General features: G+C 42.7%; 1 protein-coding gene across 2 annotated transcripts in view; it reads right to left on the bottom strand.

The window, feature by feature from the left end:
• Positions 1–401: 401 nt before the first annotated feature.
• Positions 402–24,067, bottom strand: part of TMEM132B (transmembrane protein 132B) — a 309,468-nt gene continuing 285,802 nt past the window's right edge. For both annotated transcript variants that reach the window (XM_075996440.1, XM_012782143.3), the window contains exons 6-9: positions 11,131–11,339; positions 8,882–9,152; positions 6,895–7,086; positions 402–5,936 (exon numbers count right to left, since the gene is read on the bottom strand). In XM_075996440.1, the coding sequence (XP_075852555.1) occupies positions 4,788–5,936; positions 6,895–7,086; positions 8,882–9,152; positions 11,131–11,339 (1,821 nt within the window). In that variant the 3' untranslated portion in view covers positions 402–4,787. The remainder of the gene's footprint in view (positions 5,937–6,894; positions 7,087–8,881; positions 9,153–11,130; positions 11,340–24,067) is intronic.

The following is a 24,067-nucleotide window of genomic DNA, read 5'->3' on the forward strand; positions in this document are numbered from 1 at the left end:
CCAAATGCATACACATAACCAAGCCATTGACAAGTAAAGACCAAAGGGTGACAGAGGTCAAAGGCTATCAAACACGAGCTGCATCACGCATTTCAGCAATGAGTTTCAAGATGGCTTGACCGTGGTCAGGGACACAAGAAACATGAGCCCTTTCTCTGAGACACCTGGAAAGAAAGTTTCGCCAGTCTGCTAGAGGAACAATTGAGAAGTTTTTAAAAAGTAAAAGCTGTTTGCAACTTTCAAGACATGCTTTTTTTTTTTTTTTTTTTTTTTTTGGTGTCCATTTATTACTGTATCAAGGGTATTAAAATCTCTGGCTGAAAAGAAAAATATATCTATAAACATAACCAATCACACAGATGCTGTAGGGAATATGTGGATAAAATAATGAAACAATTGAAGAATGTTTAAATGTTTATTTTCATGTTAAAAACGATGAGATACCCTGTGGTTAGAATATACCTTTATGCTGGAAAATGAAGTCACTTTATTTCTGAAATATTTCCAGGAAAAAAAAAAAAAGGAAAGGAAAAATCCAGAAGTAATGAAGAGTAAGATTAAAATGTTCCGGCAGATTCCATCAACAGTCCCAACATAAGCCATGTCCTTTCCAGGCCAGAATTCCTAATTCAGCGCATTTCATGACGTTAGGCCCCAGTGTTTTTCCCAACATCAGTTTAGATACTTTTGGGTGGGATGTCTATACATTTTAAAGCTACAGTTTTGCATGCTTTTATTTTAAAATGTATTTGTTCCAATACACCTCTCAGTGTTTCATTATATTACCTATGTTACATACAAAAATATCTGCTATCCGTACTTTAGTGTCACCTTTCCAACATCCACACTGTCCCTTTACATGACAGGAGATACGCATTACATCACACATTCGTAATTTTATTGGAGGGGAGGGTTGCTGAGTTTGTAAACCATCAGTTGTGTCATTTGCAGAGAATGGAATGGAGAATGGAGACCATTTGTTAGGTGATTGAAGTAGAAAGCACAGCGATGCCAATGACATGTAGAATTCAGATGAAACCAGCCCCTGTGGCTCTTGCTGCTGGACTGAACAGTTCTCTGACAGAGCCTTTCCTGTGGTACCAATATCCCAACAATTGCAAGACCCCTTTCTAAAAGACTGAAACAAGAACGCCGATCAAAATGAACAAAGGCAGACTATCTCAAACTTAAAAGTCAGCAAGGTACACATTAGTCTACAGATATGGCAATGGGACAAAAGTGAATCCACTTTTCCCTGCAATCATGTTTATCAATAGAAACTTTATGTCCAGATAGTAAAGATTGGTATAGTCTGGGAATTTACCCTGGCCAGTGTGCAATGCAAAACAGCTAGGACGTCAACCATTCCTTCCCTTGGTACACATGGAGTATTCTGAGGTTTGCTAGGTGTTGTTCTTCTGCGACAAGCGCCTACTGTCTTTTCTTCCTGCGTTTGCTCAGAGGCAACACATGTTGCCTTTGAGCAACATGTGTTTATATACATCTGAGGGTATGTTATATGGTACAAGGGACCCTTCTTTCACAACCTGTGTGCTAAGCGCCAGTTCTCTGGTGTGGCAGCTGTTCTTGATCCCTGTGTTATGACCTCTAACGTGGCACAACTGGGCCCTAGAGACAGTGGCTGCACGTCCTCTTTTGTTCCAGGTTATGTGGTCCTTGTCTAGCCTCTGACCCTCCCTTGGTGGTGCCCTCTCAAGAAGCTTGCTGGTGTCTCTCTCGGGGGCAGTCTGAGTGTCCCATTCCCATGGGAAAGGAAGGGACTTGATAAATGCTGTTTGGTTCAGGTCATTTATCAAGACCAATAATTTGGCCATCTCAGCCAGAAAATCCAGGCAAATCCAGGCAAACACACAGCCCCCAAGAAACCAGATTTCAAAGCTTACTAGTTTACGCCTCTTTCCCCATGTTAGTTTAGGTATTTCAAGGTATAGTGTCTAATAGTTGCACACTGGCTAGCTAGAAAACAAGATGCTATAACCCATGGTTTATAATCTGCAGGGAATATTTAGAGTGGACGATACTTCAATGAAATTCTGTTATGCTGAGTAGTCTCCATACCAAATCTGAGAACAACTGACAGTCATTATCAATTCCCACGAAATAGTTTATCATCTGGCTCTTCCGTATTCACACACACACACACACACACACACACACACGCACACGCACACACACGGATATATGTATGCATATGTGTTTATATACATCTGAGGGTATGTTATATGGTACAAGGGACCCTTCTTTCACGACCTTCCATTTGATTTTTGTCTTGAACTGAGTTTTAACACAAACGAACAAAGGTGACTGAGCAGAGGCTGTGTCACTCTGGGTGACTCTGAGTGATCCACGAGAGGCATCCTCAGGCCGTGGTCAGTTTCCGGCTCTGCTGAGAAACGCTGGCACGGTAAGTGCTCTCCGGTTTGCTCCCTGCACCCATCCAGCACTCCCTTGTAGTAGGAAGTGCTCTAATGACACTTTCCAGGACAAAGATCATTTCCTCTGCCCCCTCCCAGGTTATTCGCCCCGCCCAAAATCTCACTTTATCAGTAGGAGGGAGCCTGCTGTGTGGGAGAGGGAGATTTCCTCCCTGTCTCAGTGGAGAACTTTCATTTTCAGAAGTGAATTCCCGTTGTTTCTGGAATGTTAAAGATCCAAAGGGAGACAGAATTGAAAATGTCTCAGAGAAAGAGCTAGACTCATCTGGAGAGCTGTGTGTCAGTTAGCGCATAAACTTCCCTTCAGTCCTGCACAGTTGGCCTTGGACTACCTCCCCACCAAGCCCTTTGAAAAGCCTTTGACTAAGTAGGAGATCTTCCTGTAAGACGTTGGTCATCTCTCTGCAAACGCCTTCTGCAGCTAATGCCTGACTCTCCTTGCTTCATTATCCAGTCAAACTGAAAGGTTTTTGGAACTTCACCAGCCTCTGTCTTTAAACGCTCACACAGCCAACTGAACGCTGGCCTCCCGGGAGGTCAGGCCTGTGCTGCCTGCAATTTCAGCACAATTCACAAACACACTGTAGTCCAGTGGGCAGAGACATAAGAGAAACTTTTTGGCTATCACTTCATGGCTAGGGGAGGCTGGGCTGTCGTGTTCCCATCCGTGGAGATCTACACTAAGAGAACAGTTCAACGCCTCTCTTTCCACTAGCTCAGTTATCAGCCAATTGGAGTCGGGGAACTGCTTCAGGTGACCTCCTGCAAGCCCTTCCTACTTTTGGCCTTTAAAATTCTATTTCTTAGAAATGCGAATGGCTCAGTAAAGCTTATAATGAGGCATAATAGTCCGGTGTCTGCTTTTCCAACAATATCATCGTAATAAATAGAACTGTTGTCACATTTTGCTAATCTCAAATTCCTGCTTTGCTTAAGACCATTCATGACGCTCTTAAAATAACATTTAAAAAAAAATATGTAGGAATTTGTTGCTTTTTTTCTCTTGCCCCTTTGACTTTTCAATAGCTGTGGGGTTTTTTTCCACAACAGCTGCCTTTTGAGCTCTGGAACAACCACTTATTTGTATGGATTTTGGGAGGAACCCATTGCTTTTCTCCACCAATGCACACCCTGTGAAGGCCTTATCTGCGCCAGAATCATGACTGAGATTATTTTGGGGAGAAGTCATTGTACAGACGGATTTTCATATATTGCTAACTTGAAACAGCATTCTACTTACTTTAAAATTTCTTTTTGTTCTGGTAAAATGGAAAGTTTAATCTGCAGCTATTTCCCAGGCAATTTCCTTTCTGTATAGATCAATGCTACTTTTTAGATTTCAGCTTGGATAACAAATTGTGTTGACCACAAAGCACTTGAGTAAATACAGTGACGTTGGGGTCCTTTTGCCCTCAGAAATACACTTCAGGAGTTCCCCAGGAATTGTCAACAAGTAGAGAATAAAAATAAGAGTTTGTGATTCACAACTTTTCTCCAAATTTTTGAAACTTCATGTAGAAAACTGTAAAGAGATGGCCCTCCCTCACAGTATATTAACATTTTAAGTAAAACCCCTTGTCCAAGTCTTATACAAGAAAGTTCAACAACAAAAGAAAGGAAAAACAAAGTAAGAATAAGCTTCTTAGGTACTGTCCCTAAACAACGAAGCGCAGAAAACCGGAAAAACCTGACATCCTGTGTGGAGACCCAGGAAATAACATGACATGGCAAATCCCAGGGAATGAAACTCATATATGTAAATCAAACAGATCTCAAAGAAAAGACTGAAATTTCTTCTCTTTGTGTTTCAAAAAGAATTCCAGAGGTCAAAGGAACAGGTGCAGGAGCAAATGTGTATAAAAATAATGAGCAGCGCTCTTAACAAATAAGGATAGCTACATTCAGTCATCTTTCATGTATGTCTAAACTCAGGCCAAGGGCAATTAAGTGTCCACTGTGCTTTAAAAGGTCTAGAAATAGAAAAATCAACATCCAAATCTTTTCTAATTCCACATGGCCATTTGTCGCAAGATGACTAACAATGTCTGTGGGGTCAGGTTTATTATATTTGCACTGAGCTAGAACCAGGCAGTCGGTAAAACAGTTGTCTTACAAGTTCTCCAGTCCCTACACGTGGCTGTTCGGAGGCATTTCCCGGCTGAACGCCTGGCTGCAATAGCTCTCGGACCTCTGGTGCCTGCTTAGAAAGGGATCCCACCAGACCTCCACACAGCAAATTTGTTAAATCATCCCCTATTGCTGATCAAACTCACTGCTCCACCATTCAAAAAACAGAAGGCATAAAGGTGAATACAAACATAAGAAAGGAGTTTACATCTGGTCTTGCAGTCTTTCCATATAGTCCCTAAAGTCCTGCGAGTCCCCCAGCCCCATATCTTGGCAGACCCACTTGATGTTGTCATCGCTGTCATACAGGATAGAGTTGGTGTACGGGCCGCCGTCCTCTGGGAGGATGGTGGTGTAGGAAGTAAACTTGACTCTCTTCCTCTTTGGGCCCGAAGAACTTATAGGTTCAATTTTAGTTTCTTTCTCATAGACATAGTCAGAAGGCCTGAGCAGCTGACTATGAAAAGTCTTCTGGGAACTGCCGTTCAGAAGGAAGTTCCTCTCCTCGAACTGCAGCCCCCTGTCGATCATGGTGGTGCACTCCTCCGATGGGAGTGTGATGTCGACGGGGTTCTCCAGGAGCTCCACTTCATTGCCCAGCCAGACCCAGTCGTGGGAATGGGGGATGTTGCCCTGCTCACTCACAGCAAACCTTTTGTGTCGATACTTCCAAGCAAACGCCACACAGTTGATCAAGAAGACCAGGATGGCCAGGCAGAAGACGCAGAGCAGGGCGTACATGCCGATCTCCAAGTCCGTCAACCCCCTTGAGGTCACCGTAAGGTCACTAGGATTATTGGGCTCCGGTAACTTCCCTTGAGTGGGGAAGCTCGTGAAGGTGTCTGGACTACCACTCTTGAGTAACTTCTTGTTCCTTCCTCCCATGGGAGACTGTGGGGTTGTGCTTTTGTTGGCACTCTCCTCCTGGCCGATAGATGCGCCATGCTGGAACCATTCCTGAACTGCTCTCTCCTGGTTTCCTTCCCGCTCTATGGAATTACCGAGGTGGTCTTTATAGTCCCGACTTATGCCCTCAATGTCATTGGTGCCTCCATGGTGCTCATCAGTACTTGGTTCAAATTTGACCTTGACGTTTCCTTTCCCCACAGCAAGCACACTCTTCCTCTTGGTCTTCTGACAAGGCTCACTGATCATCATCTCTAACTTAATCAGAGGCCCTTGTCCTTCTCCCTCTGCAACCACAACCGGCCACTTAGACTCCAGGTTTGCCTGGACAGACACCACCATTTCATCCAGTGACGACACAGTAACTGAATAATCCTTGGGGTCGTAAATGTCTAAAGGTGTCACCGAACCATCACTGAACAAAATCCAAGAACTAACTATGGCTTCCTAAGGAAAATGAAACCAAAGCATTATGTTATAATCAGGTTCCTTCAAATTTGCAAACATGAATATGATTTCCTAGATAATTCTTTAAATATAAAGAGAAATAAAAAGAGAGAAAAATAAATTTCCATGTTTTATAATCTTGAACACTTCTTGGTATGCCTTGAACTGTCATCAGTGATGGGCTGTAGCCATACCGGTATGAGGAACAAATAATATACTTCAATGAATGCATTAAAGTATAAATTAATTTATTGCATGCACACAACAGAATTTGACTTTGACCTTTCTAAAAACATTTTAAAATATCAGAAAATTTATCTGAATCAATCTCAGGTGCAGACTAATCAGGCTACTGTTCAAGATAACACCGCTGTGAACCTTCTTCATTAGGAGGCCAATGCTGATGAGGCAAAACACGCATGGCTGGGAGCGCTTGGGAAGACGCATTAGGAGGCTGGCTGGCTTGAGTGGCACTGTGCCTGTGTCTTTAGAAAGGATCTATAACAGTTTACAGATGGAGAGGAGTTTTAGAGCTGACAATAATTGTTATAAACAGTAGCAATTTGGTACGTACTCACCATGTTTAAGTAGCTGAAATGGAATTTCTAAGTATCGAAAACAACCTGCTCTGGCAAAACTGAGAAGTTGTGATTCCTTGGTCACAGTCTGGCAGCAGACTGTGCCTGGTGCAGACAAACCCACTGGAAAGCAAATGGCATGCGGGCATGTGGTCAGTGTGTAAAAGGAAGGAAATATATAAGAGGAAATGTATTCAAGCCACTGAATCCTTTTCCCAGAGACAGGACAGCCTGAATATCTAGAAGCAAGAGCAGCTTCAAGAATCAGAGTCCTGGCTGCGAGAGCTCTACTGATCACCTCTGCAGGGTGTGACAACCTGACAACCAAGAGACAGCAGTTGTCTCCACTGACCGGGACACAGGGCGTCTGGGACTCTCACCTGCTGTGGGAACTGAAGAACATCCTGGGCAGCTGCTGTGGACACGATGGCCCTTTTGTCTGCTCGGTGAGGCTGCAGGGACAGAGAGACGCCAGCCACGAGCTGCACTCCCAGCTCTGCGATGGTGACTCGGTCGTCCAGGACGATCACTGTCTTCTCAGCCAGGATGGAGTCCGAGAGAGGCGAGAGCACCTGCACAGTGAGTGAGGAAGCTCAGGTCTTGGCTGCGCACACACATTTTCATCTCCTCAACTGGCATCTCCACCAAAGTGTTCTCCCAGGCCTCTGCGCAATGAATGCACTTACGGAAATTGTGTAAGTAAGTGTGATGCGATTGTTCAATTATACTTAAGTTCCATAAAAATCATCTGAATCCATTTTCTTTCCTTTAATTCATACTATGATAATAGCAGTGGATTTTCAGAGAAAAGCTTGATTTAATTTAGAGGGAATAACTAAAAATTGTCTGCCTTGGTACTAGGCAAAGAGTAACATTTTCCCAACGACTAATATTTAGGCTTTGAAAATGGCAGAACTGTCATGAAACACTGTAAGGAAATGGTGCTCAGCCCTCTTCTCCTGCTCACATCCCCTCCAGCTGGCAGGTGATGGTGACTGTGGGACAGTAATGATCATTGTATGGCCACTGTGCCATTGAGGCATAAACCAGTTGGACAAAGTGGGACAGGGAATCTCAATGTCCCAAGGAGCCATTCCTCCTAATTCCCCATCTAGTATGCAAGCAGGGGTGACTAGAACCTGGACAGGAACACAGGGTAGGCAGAATTTCCAGAAAGGTCCCCCCAAAGATGCTCTGCCCTGATCTCTGGTACCTGTGACCATGATGGGAAAGCACTCTCGTGAGTATAGGATGTTATATGGCACAGTTGGCCTTAAGACAGGGAGCTTATGCTGAATTTTCCAGGTGGACTCAATGTAATCACATGATCTCTTAAAAGCAGAGACCTTTTCCCAGAGGGTAGCAGAGGGGAAGTCAGATTCAAAGCGGCAGAAGGACTCTACCGGCCATTACCAAAGACGAAAGGAACCATGTGGAAAGGAATGCAGGTGGCCTCTCAGAGCAGAGTGACCCTGGTCGACAGTCGGCAAGGAAATAGGGACCTCAGTTCTATGATCACAAAGAACTAAGTTCAGCCAACAACCTGAAGGAGCCTGGAAGCCAATTCCTTCCCCAAACTCTCAGATAAGAGCCCCACCCCGCCAAGTCCTTGATTTTAGCCTTCTGGTACCCTGAGCACAGAACCCAGCCCAGCCCATGTGGACTCCTGACCTACAGAAATCTGAGAGAATAAGTGGATGTTTTTTAGGCTGCTAAGTTTATGGCAATCTGTTACACAGAAATAGAAAACATGTACAGAATATAACACATTTACTCTAGTTTTGTAAAACTTAATTTCAGCTACACGAAAATATGACTTAATTAACGATCAGCAGAAATATTTTAAATTTGCATAAAGAAAACATGCTGCACCATTTCTGTATAACTACCTCACCATGACTGGCTAGAAAACAGTTTGACTATTACTATGATAAGATAGAGAATGTTTAACTATGGATTCTTTATTATTTTTTGGGTAAAGATATGTTTTTTAAATGTTTTGCCTATTGTACAAGGTGTAACTAAATAGTTAAAATTCAAGGTTAGGAGGAAAAACTACTTTTCAGAGTATCATATTGAGGAAAAGTACTTATACTGTGTGTGTTTTATTTAGCTTTCTCCGGTAAAAGAGATTAGATATTTTTCTCACATCTCTCCAAAATGCAAAACTTAATCTGAGTTTAGATTATTAAAATCGGCATGTACTCTGCTGCTTCTCATGATTCTCTTAACACACACAGACAATACCTGCACACAGACGATACTGCACACGCTCAGATGTATGTCCACGTGCACACACACACACACGCCCCTGCACAGCAGCATCCACCTGGCGTTAGGCGCGGGGCAAGGGTGGGTGGCCTGTACCTGCACGGTGGTTATTCCTGGCTCCCGACCCACCAGGGTCCTGCCATCCTGTAATTGAGCGACTTTCGGCTCCTCCACCTTCATGAACTCGGTCACAAGGTCGGTGATGTCGAACTGCCAGTCGGGGCCGAGCATGTAGGTCAGCTGACCCACGTCAGGCGACTCGGCCACAAACTGGGTGAGGACGCGCACCGTGGCGTGCTGGTACTGCAGAGAACACCCGCGCCCCTTCTTCTCCTCCTCTTCCTCGTCGTCACTCTCCCGGGTGGGCCTGGGGCACAAAAGAACCAAAACAGAGTAAATGTCCTCACTGTTAAGAAGTCCTCCATGCCCATGTCTTCCTGATTCTATGGGCTGTACAGACCTGCTCAGCCAGGGGTCCACTCACTGCTCATCCATTTATTTGGCCAGGACTCTTGTGGTCACTGGGGCCACACGGGCAGCAGGCTCAGCTCCTCCTTCCCCGACCCAGAGCCACGGGAGGCTCAGGCCACAGAGGGGTGGAGGCTGAGTCTCTGGCCTTCATGCTCTGGAAACTGGTCATGCTAAAACTAAACCTGTCCTGTGTCCTTTACGAGAGCATTTTGTCTGGTGGCTGCTGACCAGTCTGTGACCCTCAGCGGATGGATATGACATCAGGGGAGAACGGGGCAGAGGTTCGTGTGTGCTGAGTTAGACCCACCGTGTGCCCTGTGCCACGTGCTGCATGTAAGGATGCGAGCCGATGCCAATCGACTGTGTAACACACAACGACCATGCGTGTTTAACTCTTGTCATCTCCACAGACTCCAAAGAACGAGGTTGCTTACTTCCCTGACCTTACTGATGAGGACACCCAGGCAGGGGAGGAGAGGCCACTCAGCAAGGCCACACACTGGTCACCTGCAGAGGCGGGGCCCACGCCCAGGGCGCCACCCCCTCGGTCAGCGTCCTCTCCCTTGTAAAGCTAACGCCATCCACCTTCTCCACAGCTGTGAAACATGTTCCTATTTCTGCTCGAGGAAACCAAGGCTGGCAGTGGTTAGTAGGTGGCCCAGACAACTGCTAATTAGTAGACCTGGACCCAGCTCGCTTGGCTTCTGGAACCCACCCTCTTTACAATGTGCCGCTCGGCCTCCCTAAAAGGTCCGAGAATCATTTACAAAGTGACAGAAAAAATTTTCACCATCACAATAGCATAGCAATTTGCGTTTCTCAAAGCAAGGGATGAATATCTCTGTGGGTAAGAAAGACCATTTTAGGTAGCAGAGGAATATAGCATTCATTGAATGACATACTGAAAAGTTATTCCTATTTCATTTTTCAATCCCTCTGAATATATCACAGGAATGTCTCTATTCAGTGCTAGGATGTCTTTAAAGCTGCTCTGACACTTGCTAGTTTCTGTTAATAAAGACAAACTCATACAGGCAGACAACAGTATCTACTAAGAATTGAGTAATACTATTTTGTTTTCTTTGTATTAATTTCAGGTTAAATTTATTTTATCATAGATGATATTAATTGTCCATTTGTGCTAGTGATGTGAAGTTTCCCTTAAGCAAAGAGATAAAGCAGGAAGAAGAGCACTATTAAGTATATGTTTCATTAAAAAGTGACAGTATCATAAAAATGGTCAGTGAATACATATACTTTTAGAAATGGTGCATTAATGAAACAAAACAATCCTGTTATTTTAGGACAGACTGTGTCCTGTTCATTTTTCAAAAACTTCTAATTTAAAAATAATTATAAAGTCACTGAAAGTAATACCATCATCCCTAATTTATGAACAAGGAAACTGAGAAATAGACTGGTTAGGTCACATGTCCAAGTCACACAGCTACAGGTGGTAAAGCCAGAGTTAAAACTCAGGCAGCCTAATTCCAGAGCCAACAGTCTTGTAACCACTTGTGCTCCTTGGATGAAGGGTGGCATTTACAAGCAGGGGGACTGAACAGAAAATAGCTATACCCTAAATGCCAGGTCTTGTGTTAAGTGCTTCTCATGTATTGCATCATTTTACTGAATCCTAGCAACTACTACATGAGGTTGTTACTATCATTATTATCTTTACTTTAATTTCCTCGTGTCAAAGCACTAGTAAGTACCCAAGTCAGACCCATCTGAACCTCAAGCCCCAACCACTGTTACCCACTGTGGATGCTGCTTCCCTAGGGCTTGGGCGCTGCCCTGCGGGTCACCTTGCCTCCCACAGAGCTCTGGGCCCCGGGAGCATCAGGGCCATGGTCCTCTCTCCAGGTCCTCACCTTCTGTGGTTGGAGGCCACCGGGATCCTCCAGCCCTTGACCTGGCTCAGCTCCGTGTCCGAGATCTCAATCTGCAGGGGGAGTCTGGGCGCCCACACAGTGACCTCAAACTGGGAGGTGAAGTGCTGGTGGGTGAAGTTCACAATTGTGTCCACTTTGCTCTTCATTTCCTTCCCATTCACAAAAACGGAGTCACAGTTGTTGGAAACCTTTGGGGAGGAGGCAAAACCTTGAGATGCATCAGGAGGAAAAGTACAAGCAAAAACCGACAACAGTGAAAGTTCACGAACTGCAACGGCTCTGATTTATTAGACACCCGAACACCCAGATGAACAGGACTTGTACAAAAGGTAATTTGTAGGCACTAATTAGTGACAAATACTGACAAATAGACTCCAGGAAAACCATTTTGTGTTACAAAGTACTGACAAGTAAAACCATTAACATAACTTAATGGAGTTATATAACCTCTGTTGCCTTTTGTGTGTATGTGTTTTTTCCTTATCTTACCTTTTTTATGTACTCAAAACACCACTAATCAAACCCCACATACACCATATTTCACTCTGGCACCATATCTGAAGATGCCAAAAGGTTTTAATGTTACTAAAAACCCACTTAGTCAAGTCATAAAGAAGATCTGAAAAATCAAGAGAGCTTTGCGCCAGATTAAAATCCTGGTGGGCAAAATACACACAAAATGCGTGAGAAACGTGTATATAATTACTTTTGCCCCATTAAACTATAATTTTTCAGAATAAAGGTAAGAATGTAGCATTTTGTTATGGTCTTTTGACTCAGCACTTAGGGTACCCTCTCTAATGGGCGTGCCTTAGTAGGTTAAATATTAGCCAATGTAAGCCCTGGTTTTACTTTCCATCTTCAGGATAAGCAAATAAATCATTGCTGACTTCCTCACTTGGACCATCAGGAAAATGTATTTATGTGTCTAGGTGCAGAGGAAGAGGGGCATCAAGAATCACTTTATGTGTGGAGGACCCAAAGGACAAAAAGACATTCTATTAAAAAGACACCTGCACTCAAATGTTTATAGCAGCACAAGTCACAATTGCAAAGATGTGGAAACAACCCAAGTGCCCATCAATACATGAGTGGATTAATAAAATGTGGTATATGTATATCATGGAGTACTACTCAGCCATAAAAATTGGTGAGCTAACACCTCTTGTATTAACCTGGATGGGACTGGAGACCATTTTTCTAAGTGAAGTATCACAAGAATGGAAAAACAAGCACCACCTGTACTCACCATCAAATTGAAACTATTCGATCAACACTTATGTGCACATGTGGAATTAACATTTACAGAGTTGAGCAGGTGTGAGGGGGGAGGAAGGAATGGGTAAATTCATACCTAGCGGGTACAATGTACACTATCTGGGTGATGGATACATATTAATAACTTTGACTCAAATAGTACAAAAGCAATTTATGTAACTAAAACACCTGTACCCCCGTAATATTCTGAAATTTTAAAAAAAAGTAGGGTGGGACCTTCCCATCCACACTGCCCAGTCGCGCCACCACACCACCAGCTTTGCAAGCCACAAACCAGGACTTATGTGTGATGCTTTTTTTCCTCATCTGAATTTGTACCTACAGCTCAGCCCTCTCTTCCGAGCTCAACTGCCTGCTTGACATCATCAGGGGAATGGCTCGAGAACAATGTCAGAAGTGCCGCATACAAAGTAAACTGTTTGAGTGACAGGTACACTAAAAGCCCTGACTTCACCACTATACAATTCATCCGTGAATCAAAAAACCATTTGTACCCCCTAGATCTACTAAAATTTTTAAAAATTGTAAAAAAAGAAAAAAGAAGTGCCAATTTCCAAACTGAAAAAGCAAACCTCAGAGTTGAGACAAATTGTCATCCCCACCCACCCTGCAAAATGGCACTAACATGAATGTGCTCCCACAAAAAGGAACTGAGGAGCCTGTACCACTCAACAGCTCCGCAGTTCACTATCAATTGAAATCAAAGACCAAGGAGAAAAGAGCTAATGGAACACTTAGGATCACTTTGCATCCCCAGGCACAGAGAGGGAGCCTTGTTATTGACATTTCGCAATGTCAAAAATGTCTTTAGGAATCTTTAAGTATATAATTAACACGGGCCACTAGTTGGGAGATCAGCTGAAATAATAATGACTTTGAGTTGGTAACCCTCATTCACAAAGCAATGAGCAGGGATTGCTGGAGAGTTACTGTGAGTCTGGCTAAATTCATTTCTGCAGCTCCTTTCCTATTCTGTCAGAACTTACCAAAGTCCTTTTCCCTGCAGGCTCTACTGTTCTGAGCAGCAAATCTGCCCTCAGATGGTAGTGGACAGCGGTAGCTAATGTGTCTCTCATCCCCAAAATACCAGTGGGAGCTGAAAATGGCATTTCTTTAACTTTTCTAATTAAAATAAAAACCCAGTTATCCTATCTTTCTCTGTGCTTTACTTTTTTAAAAAAGGAGAACAAATTAGCTGTCTTTTAGGGTATGTTTGAGGGACTTAAATCTGCATCATTGTGCCCAGGATTGTAAAGAAAATAATCAGAACAAGATTTCCATTTAGAGTAGAAAATAGAATGGGGGATCATGTTCTTATTTTTAAATCCCACGATGCTGACACAATGTCAAGCCTGACTGCCACCCATTTACGTACTTAGAAAGGGTGAGGAATCCCTATTCTAGAGAAATCCCTGCCTTCTCATGAGAGCACTGCACTGGGAGAAGTTGAAGGTTCAGTAAGACCCCTAATCATCCCCAGACTCTGCTTGCTTTTCCTGTGGCATGGAGTCTACCTCAAGAGAATGAGGTTCCCTACCAACTAGAAGCCTACATTAGGGAGTTCTGCTCTTCTCACTAGCTCAGTTGGTCATCACCTATTGCTAGAACTTTTCCAATCCTACCTTTCACAGTGCAGACCTCAATTCTCCTGCATTTGTGGAAAATTCTGGTTCTTCCTTGTCTACTGCTATCCACCCACCCCTAATCCCACTTCAAATCACTGTGAATCACATTCCACTGGAAGGAACACATCAGCTCTGGACACCATGAGGCCTCTCTGTGCATAAGAAACGAAATCATAATGTAGTGACCCTCTGCATTCTCTCAGAGCACACGCAGAGCCCATTCCCGCCCTATCTTTCAAGAGTCGCCGTATAGCCCATAAGGGATAAAAGAAATTACTTAAAAACATAACAAAATGAGAGGCTTTAGCAATTCTGTATGTGGACTATCTTATTTATTTATTTATTTATTTATTTATTTATTTATTTATATTTTTTGAGACAGAGTCTCACTCTCTTGCCCAGGCTAGAGTGCCGTGGTGTCAGCCTAGCTCACAGCAACCTCAAACTCCTGGGCTCAAGCGATCCTACTGCCTCAGCCTCCCCAGTAGCTAGGACTACAGGCATGCACCACCATGCCCAGCTAATTTTTTCTATGTTTTTAGTTGGCCAATTAATTTCTTTCTATTTTTAGTAGAGACAGGGGTCTCACTCTTGCTCAGGCTGGTTTTGAACTCCTGACCTTGAGCGATCTGCCCGCCTCGGCCTCTCAGAGTGCTAGGATTACAGGTGTGAGACAGCACACCTGGCCTGTATGTTGACTACCATTTGAGTTCTTTCTCCTGGGATAGGCATATACCTAAAAAAAGCGTGTGTCCCCTGCTTTTAAGTAATTCAAGCAAACAATTCAAGTAAGGCTAATCACATTGAGTGCTAAGACTTGAGGTACATGAATGTATAGAGGATTCATTAGATATACAAAAACCAGAAGTCATCACTCAATGGTCTCACCAATTACACTACACTCTCATTATTGTGGATTCCTTATTTATGAACTCAGCTACTCCCTAAAAGTTATTTGTAACCCCAAAACCAATACATGAAGTGCTTTTGTGGTCATTGGTAGACATGCATAGAGTGATGAAAACGCTGAATCACCTGCCCCGCCACGCACGTCCTGCACTGAGGTCAAACAAGGCTCTGCTCTGCCTTCTTGTCTCAGCTCTCAGAGAGAAAAGGCCAGACCGCGGACAGGGCAGGGCAGTGGGGTGCAATGCAGGCCTCGACTTTGGGTCCAGTACGACAGCATTTGAATCCCTGCTTGGCACCTGCTAGTGGCGTGGCCTCTGACAAGTCACTTAACACTTCTGAACGTTGATTTTTATAAAATAAAATCTAACCAGAAGGGTTGCTTTTAGAATTTAAGATTATAGAACACGAGAAATGTGTGTGTGTGTGTGTGTGTGTGTGTGTGTCTGTGTATCTCCTAGAAGCAAAGGTTCAGCATTTCCTAATTCAGTACTCACAGCAACCGTATAACACCCTCAGATAATGAGAATTGACTGAACAGGACCTCACTGCTGTGACACTCCCACCTCTCCCTGCATTAAGCCCCACAGTAACTCCATAACCCTGTCATGACTCTCATTTTACCTGTACTAAACCCAGCGCAGGGAAAGGGACCGCCACTTACCCAGGTGGTGAATATGTAACACCACGAGCCAGCAGCTGACCTGGACAGCGGGCCCAGGGCTCTGTCCTCTCCAGAAACTTCCTGTGCTGCTCCAGATATGACCCATACCCCTCACTGAGGTCTACCCGGCCCTAACGGCCTGGGCCTCCCCCTGCACGACCCCCGTCCTCCTCGCAGTCTCCATCTTCCCTTGACCTCTCCTGACCTCAGCCTGTCCCAAGACCACCACCTCATCTTGCTGGGACTGTGACCCGGCGTCCTTCAGACCTGACACATCCACATCCTACTGGACATCCAACCACACGCCAGCCCCTCTGCCACATACACAAACACACACACACACACACACCCCTTCCTCTTTTCTTATAATGTTTTCTTCAGAAAATCACAGCCTTCCATCCACCACCGGCCTCACTAACCCAGCAACAAAAACTCCAACCTCCTTGCCAGTGATTGGTTTGGGGGGGGCACGTGACATGACACTAGCCAATGAGGTGTGAGAAGTCAGCCAGGGATTCTGGGAAAGGCCTCATGGGTCAGAAAGATGCACCGGAAGTGACGCCTCCTCCCCCGCCGGATGTTGTCCTGTGGAGAATGACAGCTGGGACTGCCACGGGGGATCCAAGAGCCTGAGGCCCAGGCTGACACTGGGAGCCCAGAAGGACAGAAAGACACAAGGAACCTAGGCTCTTAATGAGCTGGAGGAGCGGCTGGACCAGCACACCTGAACCTGTGGACTTTGAGACTTACCAAGTGACTCTCTTTGTTGCTGTTAAAGCTATTTTTGTCTATTTTTTGTTTTGTTTCGTTACTTGCCACCAAAAGCATCATAAATGACGTTCAAAAGCTATTCCTCAGAATGCATTCCTTGAGTAGTTTCTAATTTAAACTTAGCACCCCCAACTGTTTGCTCTCCATCTATAGTATACTATTTTCCTCTATCTAATTTGCTTTGTGTGCTACTGTGTACGCTAAGTTTACAATATTGTTATTTTACTTGCAATATATTAGAGTCTTCATATTGCTTATATCATATGACTGAGACTAGATTAATTGTACCAGATTGCTCTGTTATACTATATAATTTACTTCATAATAATTACCACTCTTCGAGTGTTCCTGGTTGTTTTTATCTCTGTTCCCCACCTGGAGGGAATCTGCTTGAGGACATGGACCTGTCTCCTCTTCCTTGCTGTGTCTCTGCTCCTAACACAGTGTGGGGCACATAATAGGCACTCAGCATGTAGATGCTGTATGTGTACATCACAACTGTTTTCTCTGGGACCCATTCATTCCTGTGCACCACCACAAGTAGTGGTTAAAGAGGGAGAGGAGGTGACTTAGACGAAGTTATCATGTTAATAGTATTAAAAAATGAGTCATTTTATATACCACGAGCAGAATCAGACCAGGAGAAGAGACAGAGGAAGCATGAGATCACAAAGCTGATACATGTGAGGCCTTGGGCTCCCAGGGGTCAACTGGCCTTTTAACTAGGAACTGAGATCCCTGCATGTGAGCTCACAGGGTGAATACACATCTGTTGAGGAGGGGACTGTTAGTTGACAGGAAGACATGGCAAGGTAAAGATCAGAGTCTGGTTCCCATCATTCATTTAAATGATACCTCCAGGGCTGTGTGAGCCCCAAGAGAAAACTCAAAAACCAAACGCTATCGACCCTAATATAAGAAGAGCTGAGGACAGGGACATGGAGATTGAAAACAGACAATTTGTGTCATGTTAATCTATGAGCATGTGTGAGATGGCTTGTAAATGTCACCTTGGGAATATTGCCTTCAGAGGTTAATATTTTTACTGTCAAATTACACTTTTGCAGCTATGTTACTCTAAAATAAAAAGAGGCACAAAGGGGCTCTCCATATGTGAATATGTCCCCTTTGGGGATCTTGTCAGACATATCATTTGCTTCATTTTCTGTTTAGAAAAGAAGCAAGAATTTAGTCCATGCATCAGCCACCCTCTGTGTTTGCTACACTGTTGACTCCACTGTCTGCACTGATAGAAGGCTGACTGTGCTTTAGAAGGCTTCCCTTATGACCCTTATCCCGACCTGAGAAATGTGCTGCTATGTTAGAAGGGAAAAAAAAAAGCTACAGAATCAAATAGCATGTTTCTCATGAGGTCACAAAAAAAATGCTGAAATTCTACATTAATATAGGCAAAAATAATCAAAACTATGTAAAGAAAATAATCTTTGATATTCAATTGCCATTTGAATCAAACACTTTGTATGTGTTACTGAATTTAGCAAAGTGCACTGTGTCTGAGGCACAATAGGTACTCAAAAGATATTTATTTTACCTCGAGTTTTTACCAAATAATAAACATCAAAAGGAATAATAATAGCTATCATGCATTAAGTGCTTACTGTGTGCCTTGCATTGTTTTCAAAACTTTACACAGGATTATATCCATTAAACTCTCCAAATATCCTATACATTAGGTGTTTTGTCCCTATATTATGGATGGGGCAACTGCCCTGGAGAGGCCAGGAATCACATACGGTGAAAGGAAGGGCACGAATTTGCACTCAGGTTCTCTGTGCAGAGGCCCCTCAGCACTGAGCACTGCTGTTTCAAGTGCAGCCCATGCAAGTAAGATGTGGCCCTGCCTCTAGAGGACCACAGGCTGATGGGGAAAGGCAAGACCTAAATACAGACTTTGGGACCTTTTATCAACCTTACTGAGGTATAATTTACACACAATACAATGCATCAGTTTAAAGGACACAGTTCGATGAGTTCGATGGTGTAAATCCATGAAACAACCAACACGCTGAGACACAACATTCCCATCACCCCAAAATATCCATATGCCTCTTGTCAGCCCATGGCTCCCTCTGCCCCTGGCCCCAGGCAACCACTGATGTGCTGACACCACAGATAAGTTTGCATTTTCTAGAATTTTGTATAAATGGAATTATAATATGCACCCTTCGTGTTTGGCTGCTTTGACCCAGCACAATGGTTCTGAGATTCATCCTAGTGGTTGCCTATGTCAGTGGTTGCCCCAGGCAGATGATGGAGCAGTCTCTCTACCAGTTTAGTCTGTCCGTTATATTGCTGTAACTGTAGCTATCTTCAGCACCAAGGCCAAGAAATTAGGAAAATAACCTGTTCTGGTCAAGCTTGACTCCTCTCCAGAATACTCCTGGGTTTTGTTCATGTCCAGAGATTTTTTTTAAAATTTTATCCTGAGTTCATAGTTGTAATCCATGAAGGGACTATTTATTCTCAGAGCTAATGCCTCCATGACACAAGCAGAACTCAACACGCAATAGTATTTCATTAGGAAAGCTGAGAGTGACAGTTGAGAGTAAGCTGAGAGTGACAGCTCAGTGCCACAGATTCAGACCCAGAGAGGTCTACTTGACCCATCTGATAGAAACATGAAGGTAGCTTAGATCAAGGAGGTGGCATTAGAGGTGATGAGAAACGTTCAGCTTCTGGATGTATTCTGAAGTCAGCCCTGAACCGGATTTAACATTGAAATGGATATTGAACGTGGGAGAGAGGGAGAAATCACATATGACTTCGGGGATTTTGGTGTGAGCAACCAAAAGAATGGAGTCCCCATCCCTGAGACAGGAAAGGGTGCAGAAGAGGCAGATTTGGGGAAGAGAGAAAATCCAGAGTTCAGATTTGAAAATGTTAAGTTTGAAATGTAAATTAGACTTCTGAAAGATGTTAAATAAGAAGTTGGATACACAAGTACAGAGTTCAGGGAGAGAGGTTCAAAGCTAAAGAAATAAGTCTAGACCTCTCATTTCCTCTCTATGTTGAACACTCTCTAATTCTCCCTCTATTTTGGGTTCATTCTTTGTTCTGTCTTATTTAAAGTATTCTCAAAATGAGCAGCCTGGATCATTCTCTGCTTGATAAAAATCAGAGACAAAATCAAGACAGCCAAGTCCCAGTTTCAATTCAGAAATGTAGAGAGCTGGAAAGAGCATTTCTCCCACCCTTATCAAACTGCAAATTAATAATTTTTATTAAGCCTGTCAGAAAACTGCAGCTGCAGGGTAACAAACTAACCCACAATCTGGAAACAGACACATGCCTGGAGGGAGGAATAGATTCTGAGCGTTTGCTTCCCTGGGGCAGACACTGCTGGATCTCATATAAGCTAATAAGAAGAATTCAAGTAAAACTTTTAAATTAATCTCTAAAAGCTAAATATGGGCTACAGTGAGAGTGTAAAGACCCCAGAGACTATAAATATAGGGGAGTTTTCACCCTCTTGCAGGGTCTATGAATCTTCCCTCACGTAGAGGGAAGATATGGGATAATCCTGAGACAGCTTCGTTTATGGTCCTGGATGGGGAGGGAAACAGGAGTCACTGCTAAAACTATGCGTAATCCCATCTATTCTATTTCCCCTATGGTACAAAAGTCTTAGTTCTCAGGCAGAAGTTTAATAAGAAATGTCAGGTTGCCAGAGGAACCTCATTGCATCTAAAAGAAAGAAAACAGCTCTACCCCGGGGGTGGGGGCGGGAATACATGCTAGACACACTGCAGCTGTAAGAGAGGAAGGACCACCTGTGAAGGCCACACAGTAGAGACCAAGGGACACAGTGGCTACTGAGACTGATGCTTAACCAGAACATCAGAGAACTTGGCCCTGGTCCTACACCAGGCAATATGCAAACATAAATAGTATTTCTATACAATAGCCATACAAAATTAGAAAATTAAATTAATAAAACAATTTCATTTATAATACAACAGTATAAAAAGAAAAAATACTTAGGAATAAACTTTCAAAAAGAAGTGCAAAATGTATGTTTTGAAAATTACAAAACACTGTTGAAAGAAATGAAAGAAGACTTAAATAGATGGAAATACATCCATCTCATGATCAAGGATCACAAGAGCTGATATTCTTAAGATGGTGATGTCATCCAAAAAATTAATCTACAAATTCAGTGTGATCCTTATCAAAATCTCAGGTCTCTTTTTTGCAAAAATCAGTAAGCTGACCCTAATATTCAAAAGGAAATGCAAAGGACCAAGAATAGCTAAATAACTTTGAAAAAGAAGAACAAAGTTAAAAATTCATACTTTCTGATCTCAAAACTTTCTACAAAGTTACATAAATCAAGACTGTGGTACTGACCTAAGATGGAAATATAAACCAATGCAACATAAGTAAATACTCAAATATATGGTCCATTGATTTTTTTAAGGCAATGCAATGGGAGGGAAAAAATCACTTTTTGACAAGTGGTGAAGGGACAACTATATAGACATAAGCAAAGAAAAAGAAGTTATCTTTATTCACACCAAATATAAAAACAAACTCTAAACGGATCAAAGATCTAAATATAAGAACTAAAACTACAGAAGAAAACATATGTGTAAATCTTCAGGATTTTTGGTTAAGCAATGGTTTTTCAGATATTACATCAAAAGCACAAAGGAAAGAATGATTAAATTTGGACTTGATCAAACTGAAAACCTTTGTTCTTCAAAGAACATTATCAAGAAAATGAAAATACAAGCCACAGTATAGGAGAAAATATTTGCCAATCATATATCTGATACGGATTTAGTCTAGAATATATAAAGAATGCTCAAAACTGAGTAATCAAAAGATAAATAATTCAATTTAAAAATAGGCAGGGATTTCAATTGACATTTCTCCAAATTTATTGTTCAATAAAACATTAAAAATGCTCAACATCATTAGCTATCAGAGAAATCCAAATCAAAACCACAATACCACTTTACACAGACTAGAATGGCTATAATAAAAAAGATAATAAGTTTTGACAAGGATTTCGAGAAATTAGAACCTTCTTACATTACCAATGGTCATGTAAAATGGTGTAACCACTGTGGAAAAGTGTTCAACTGTTCTTCAAAATGTTAAATGTAGATTTACCAAATGACCCAGAAATTCCACTCGTAAGTAAATGACCAAAAGAAATGAAAGTGAATGCTCACACAAAAACTTGTACATGGATGGGTCACAGTAGCTTTATTCTTAAGACCCAAAACATGAAAACAACCCAAATATCCATCAATTAATTAATGGGTAAGTACAATGTCAAGTGGAATATTATTGATCCATAAAAGGGAATGAACTGATACCTGGTACAACATGAATGAACATTGAAAACATTATACTAAGTGAAAGAAAGTTAGACTTAAAAAACCACAGTATTCTATGATTCCATTTATAGGATATGTCCAGAATAGGCAAATACATGGAGCCCAAAAGTAGATTAGTGGTTGTATGGAGACAGGAAGGGTTAGGGAGGAAAGAGGAGTGACTGCTAATGAGTATGGGATTTCATTGCTGGGGGACGGGAGGAATGAAAATGTTCTAAAAGGGTGGTAACAGAATTGAGTTTAAATTCATTTCTACATTTTTTTAGCCTCATGTTATAATCACTCTTGATAAAAGTCCATATTGTACACGCTAATTTTATATTTTTGTAAGTGTTAAACTAAATTTGGCCTGAGGATGCCGTCTCTACATAACCAACTGCAATTAAAGTAATTGGAAGCCTAACTTAGGGTGCTTTGGTAACAAATAGCTGAGTCTCAGCCTATCACAGCAGCTGAGCTTCAGTCAAACACAGGCAGCCAACTAACCAATCAAGCTGTTTCCAGAACCTCACCAAGGACTGGAATCAGGAAACAGAAGGTCACTAGGCCCGTCTCTCTGCCTCTTAACTCTGCTGCTCTCCGCTTTCCTCGCCTCACTCTGCTTAATGATTAATTCTGTCCTTCCCTGCACGTGGCAGACACAGGGTAGGGACTTTGCTTGTTACACTTGCAACCAAGACTAACTTATTTCAAATCCCAGAGCGTCTGGTTCAGCTCAGTGAGTTAACGGTCCAATCTGTTAGTACCAAGGGTACCAAGGCTGCCCAGTATAAACATGGCTGCTCACTGCCCACTCACATGTGTGAGAAGAGGTGAAAGGAAGCAATTATCAGGAAGAGAGAAAAAAAAAAAAGGATAAAAGATAATTATGTCAACCTGGGAAGACAGCCCAAAAGGTGTCTGCTGTGTTGATATAATTAAGTGAACGAGATTTTCAAACTGGCTGCTTTCTCATTAGTGATGATTGATGCCATATTCACATTCATCTGAGCCAAGAACCAGCCGAGCAACATTTTCTCACTTTGTTTTCCTTAGTCCAAACTTTCACTCTCTCCTTTGAGTTAATAACCACCTTTCTCACGTGAAACAGTTCTGTGCACAAACTCTCTTTCCTTGTGGACTAGAGGGGGTCGGATGGTTTGAGATCCTCTGGGTTATCTGCCCCAGGGCCTCTCTCATGGAACCTGGCTACATGCCTCTAAGAACTTAAACAGGCATCATTTTGAAAGCAAAGCTTCCCCCGCTAAGTAGTGCCAGGCATTACATTCCAGAATTCTCTTCCTGTTCACAAGCAAAGATCTCAGGAAGTGTTCCTTTCCTTTGGTTGCCTGCAAAAAGAAAAGTGTCCGCCGCTGGGGAGGATGTTCCTCTTGAATATCCCACCACATCATGGGCTTCGGGCATGATTAAAACTGTGCCTTGTAAACACTCGTCCGAATGTTTGCTCATCAATTTAGACACTATGTCTTTTCACATAATGATCTGGGACATGGGACAGAAAATACCCAAACACCAAACATGAATGCTCCATTTATTACACTGAATATAGTGGGCATTCATGAAATACTGCATTGAAAAATTGAATGAATGAATCAACAGGCTAAAGGATCCGTGCTTATGCACTCATTCAGTCAACGTGCCCAGGAGGAGACGCCGTAGAAGCATCAACAGTGGGGATGTGGTCCCTGCCCTCATGGGGTCTCACATTCTACTGTGAGAGACAGATGACAAATAGCACGTCCACAAGCAAACAGATCAACAAATAAATAAGTCAATCAAGAAATACAGTATAGTAATGTCAGCCAGTGATAAGTGTTACAGATAAATAAGAAAATGGAAAGCAGAGACCAGGACAGGGACTGGTCAGAGGTGAAGGAAAGAGTGGATGCAAGAGGGTGACATGGTTCTATTATATTTTTGCTGAATCTTGTCAACTGCATTCCTCATACTTTTTACTGGACTCCCTTAATGACTCTAATGGTTTTTGTTTCTTGGATAGATGGGAGAGAATTATTCAAGGGCTCTTTTTTTCACTCTAATCTATCCCTCACACTGTTGCCAAAAATCACATTTATTTTTAGTTAACTTTCTAACATTCTCACTCAATAAAATAAAATTCTCCAATGATGACAGGATTCAAACTCCTTGCATTGGCTGAAACAACCATCCCAATCTAGTCCCTGCCCATCCTTCCTCTCTCACCTCCTAACTCATCTCTTACTACCTCTGCTCCTCCACCAGGGAACTATGATTCTGCTGACTCCCGCCAAGAGGACGTTTCTTTTCATTGACTACCTGGTGAACCG

Source organism: Microcebus murinus, chromosome 22 (genome assembly GCF_040939455.1).
Source record: "Microcebus murinus isolate Inina chromosome 22, M.murinus_Inina_mat1.0, whole genome shotgun sequence".
Classification (NCBI taxonomy): Eukaryota; Metazoa; Chordata; class Mammalia; order Primates; family Cheirogaleidae; genus Microcebus; species Microcebus murinus.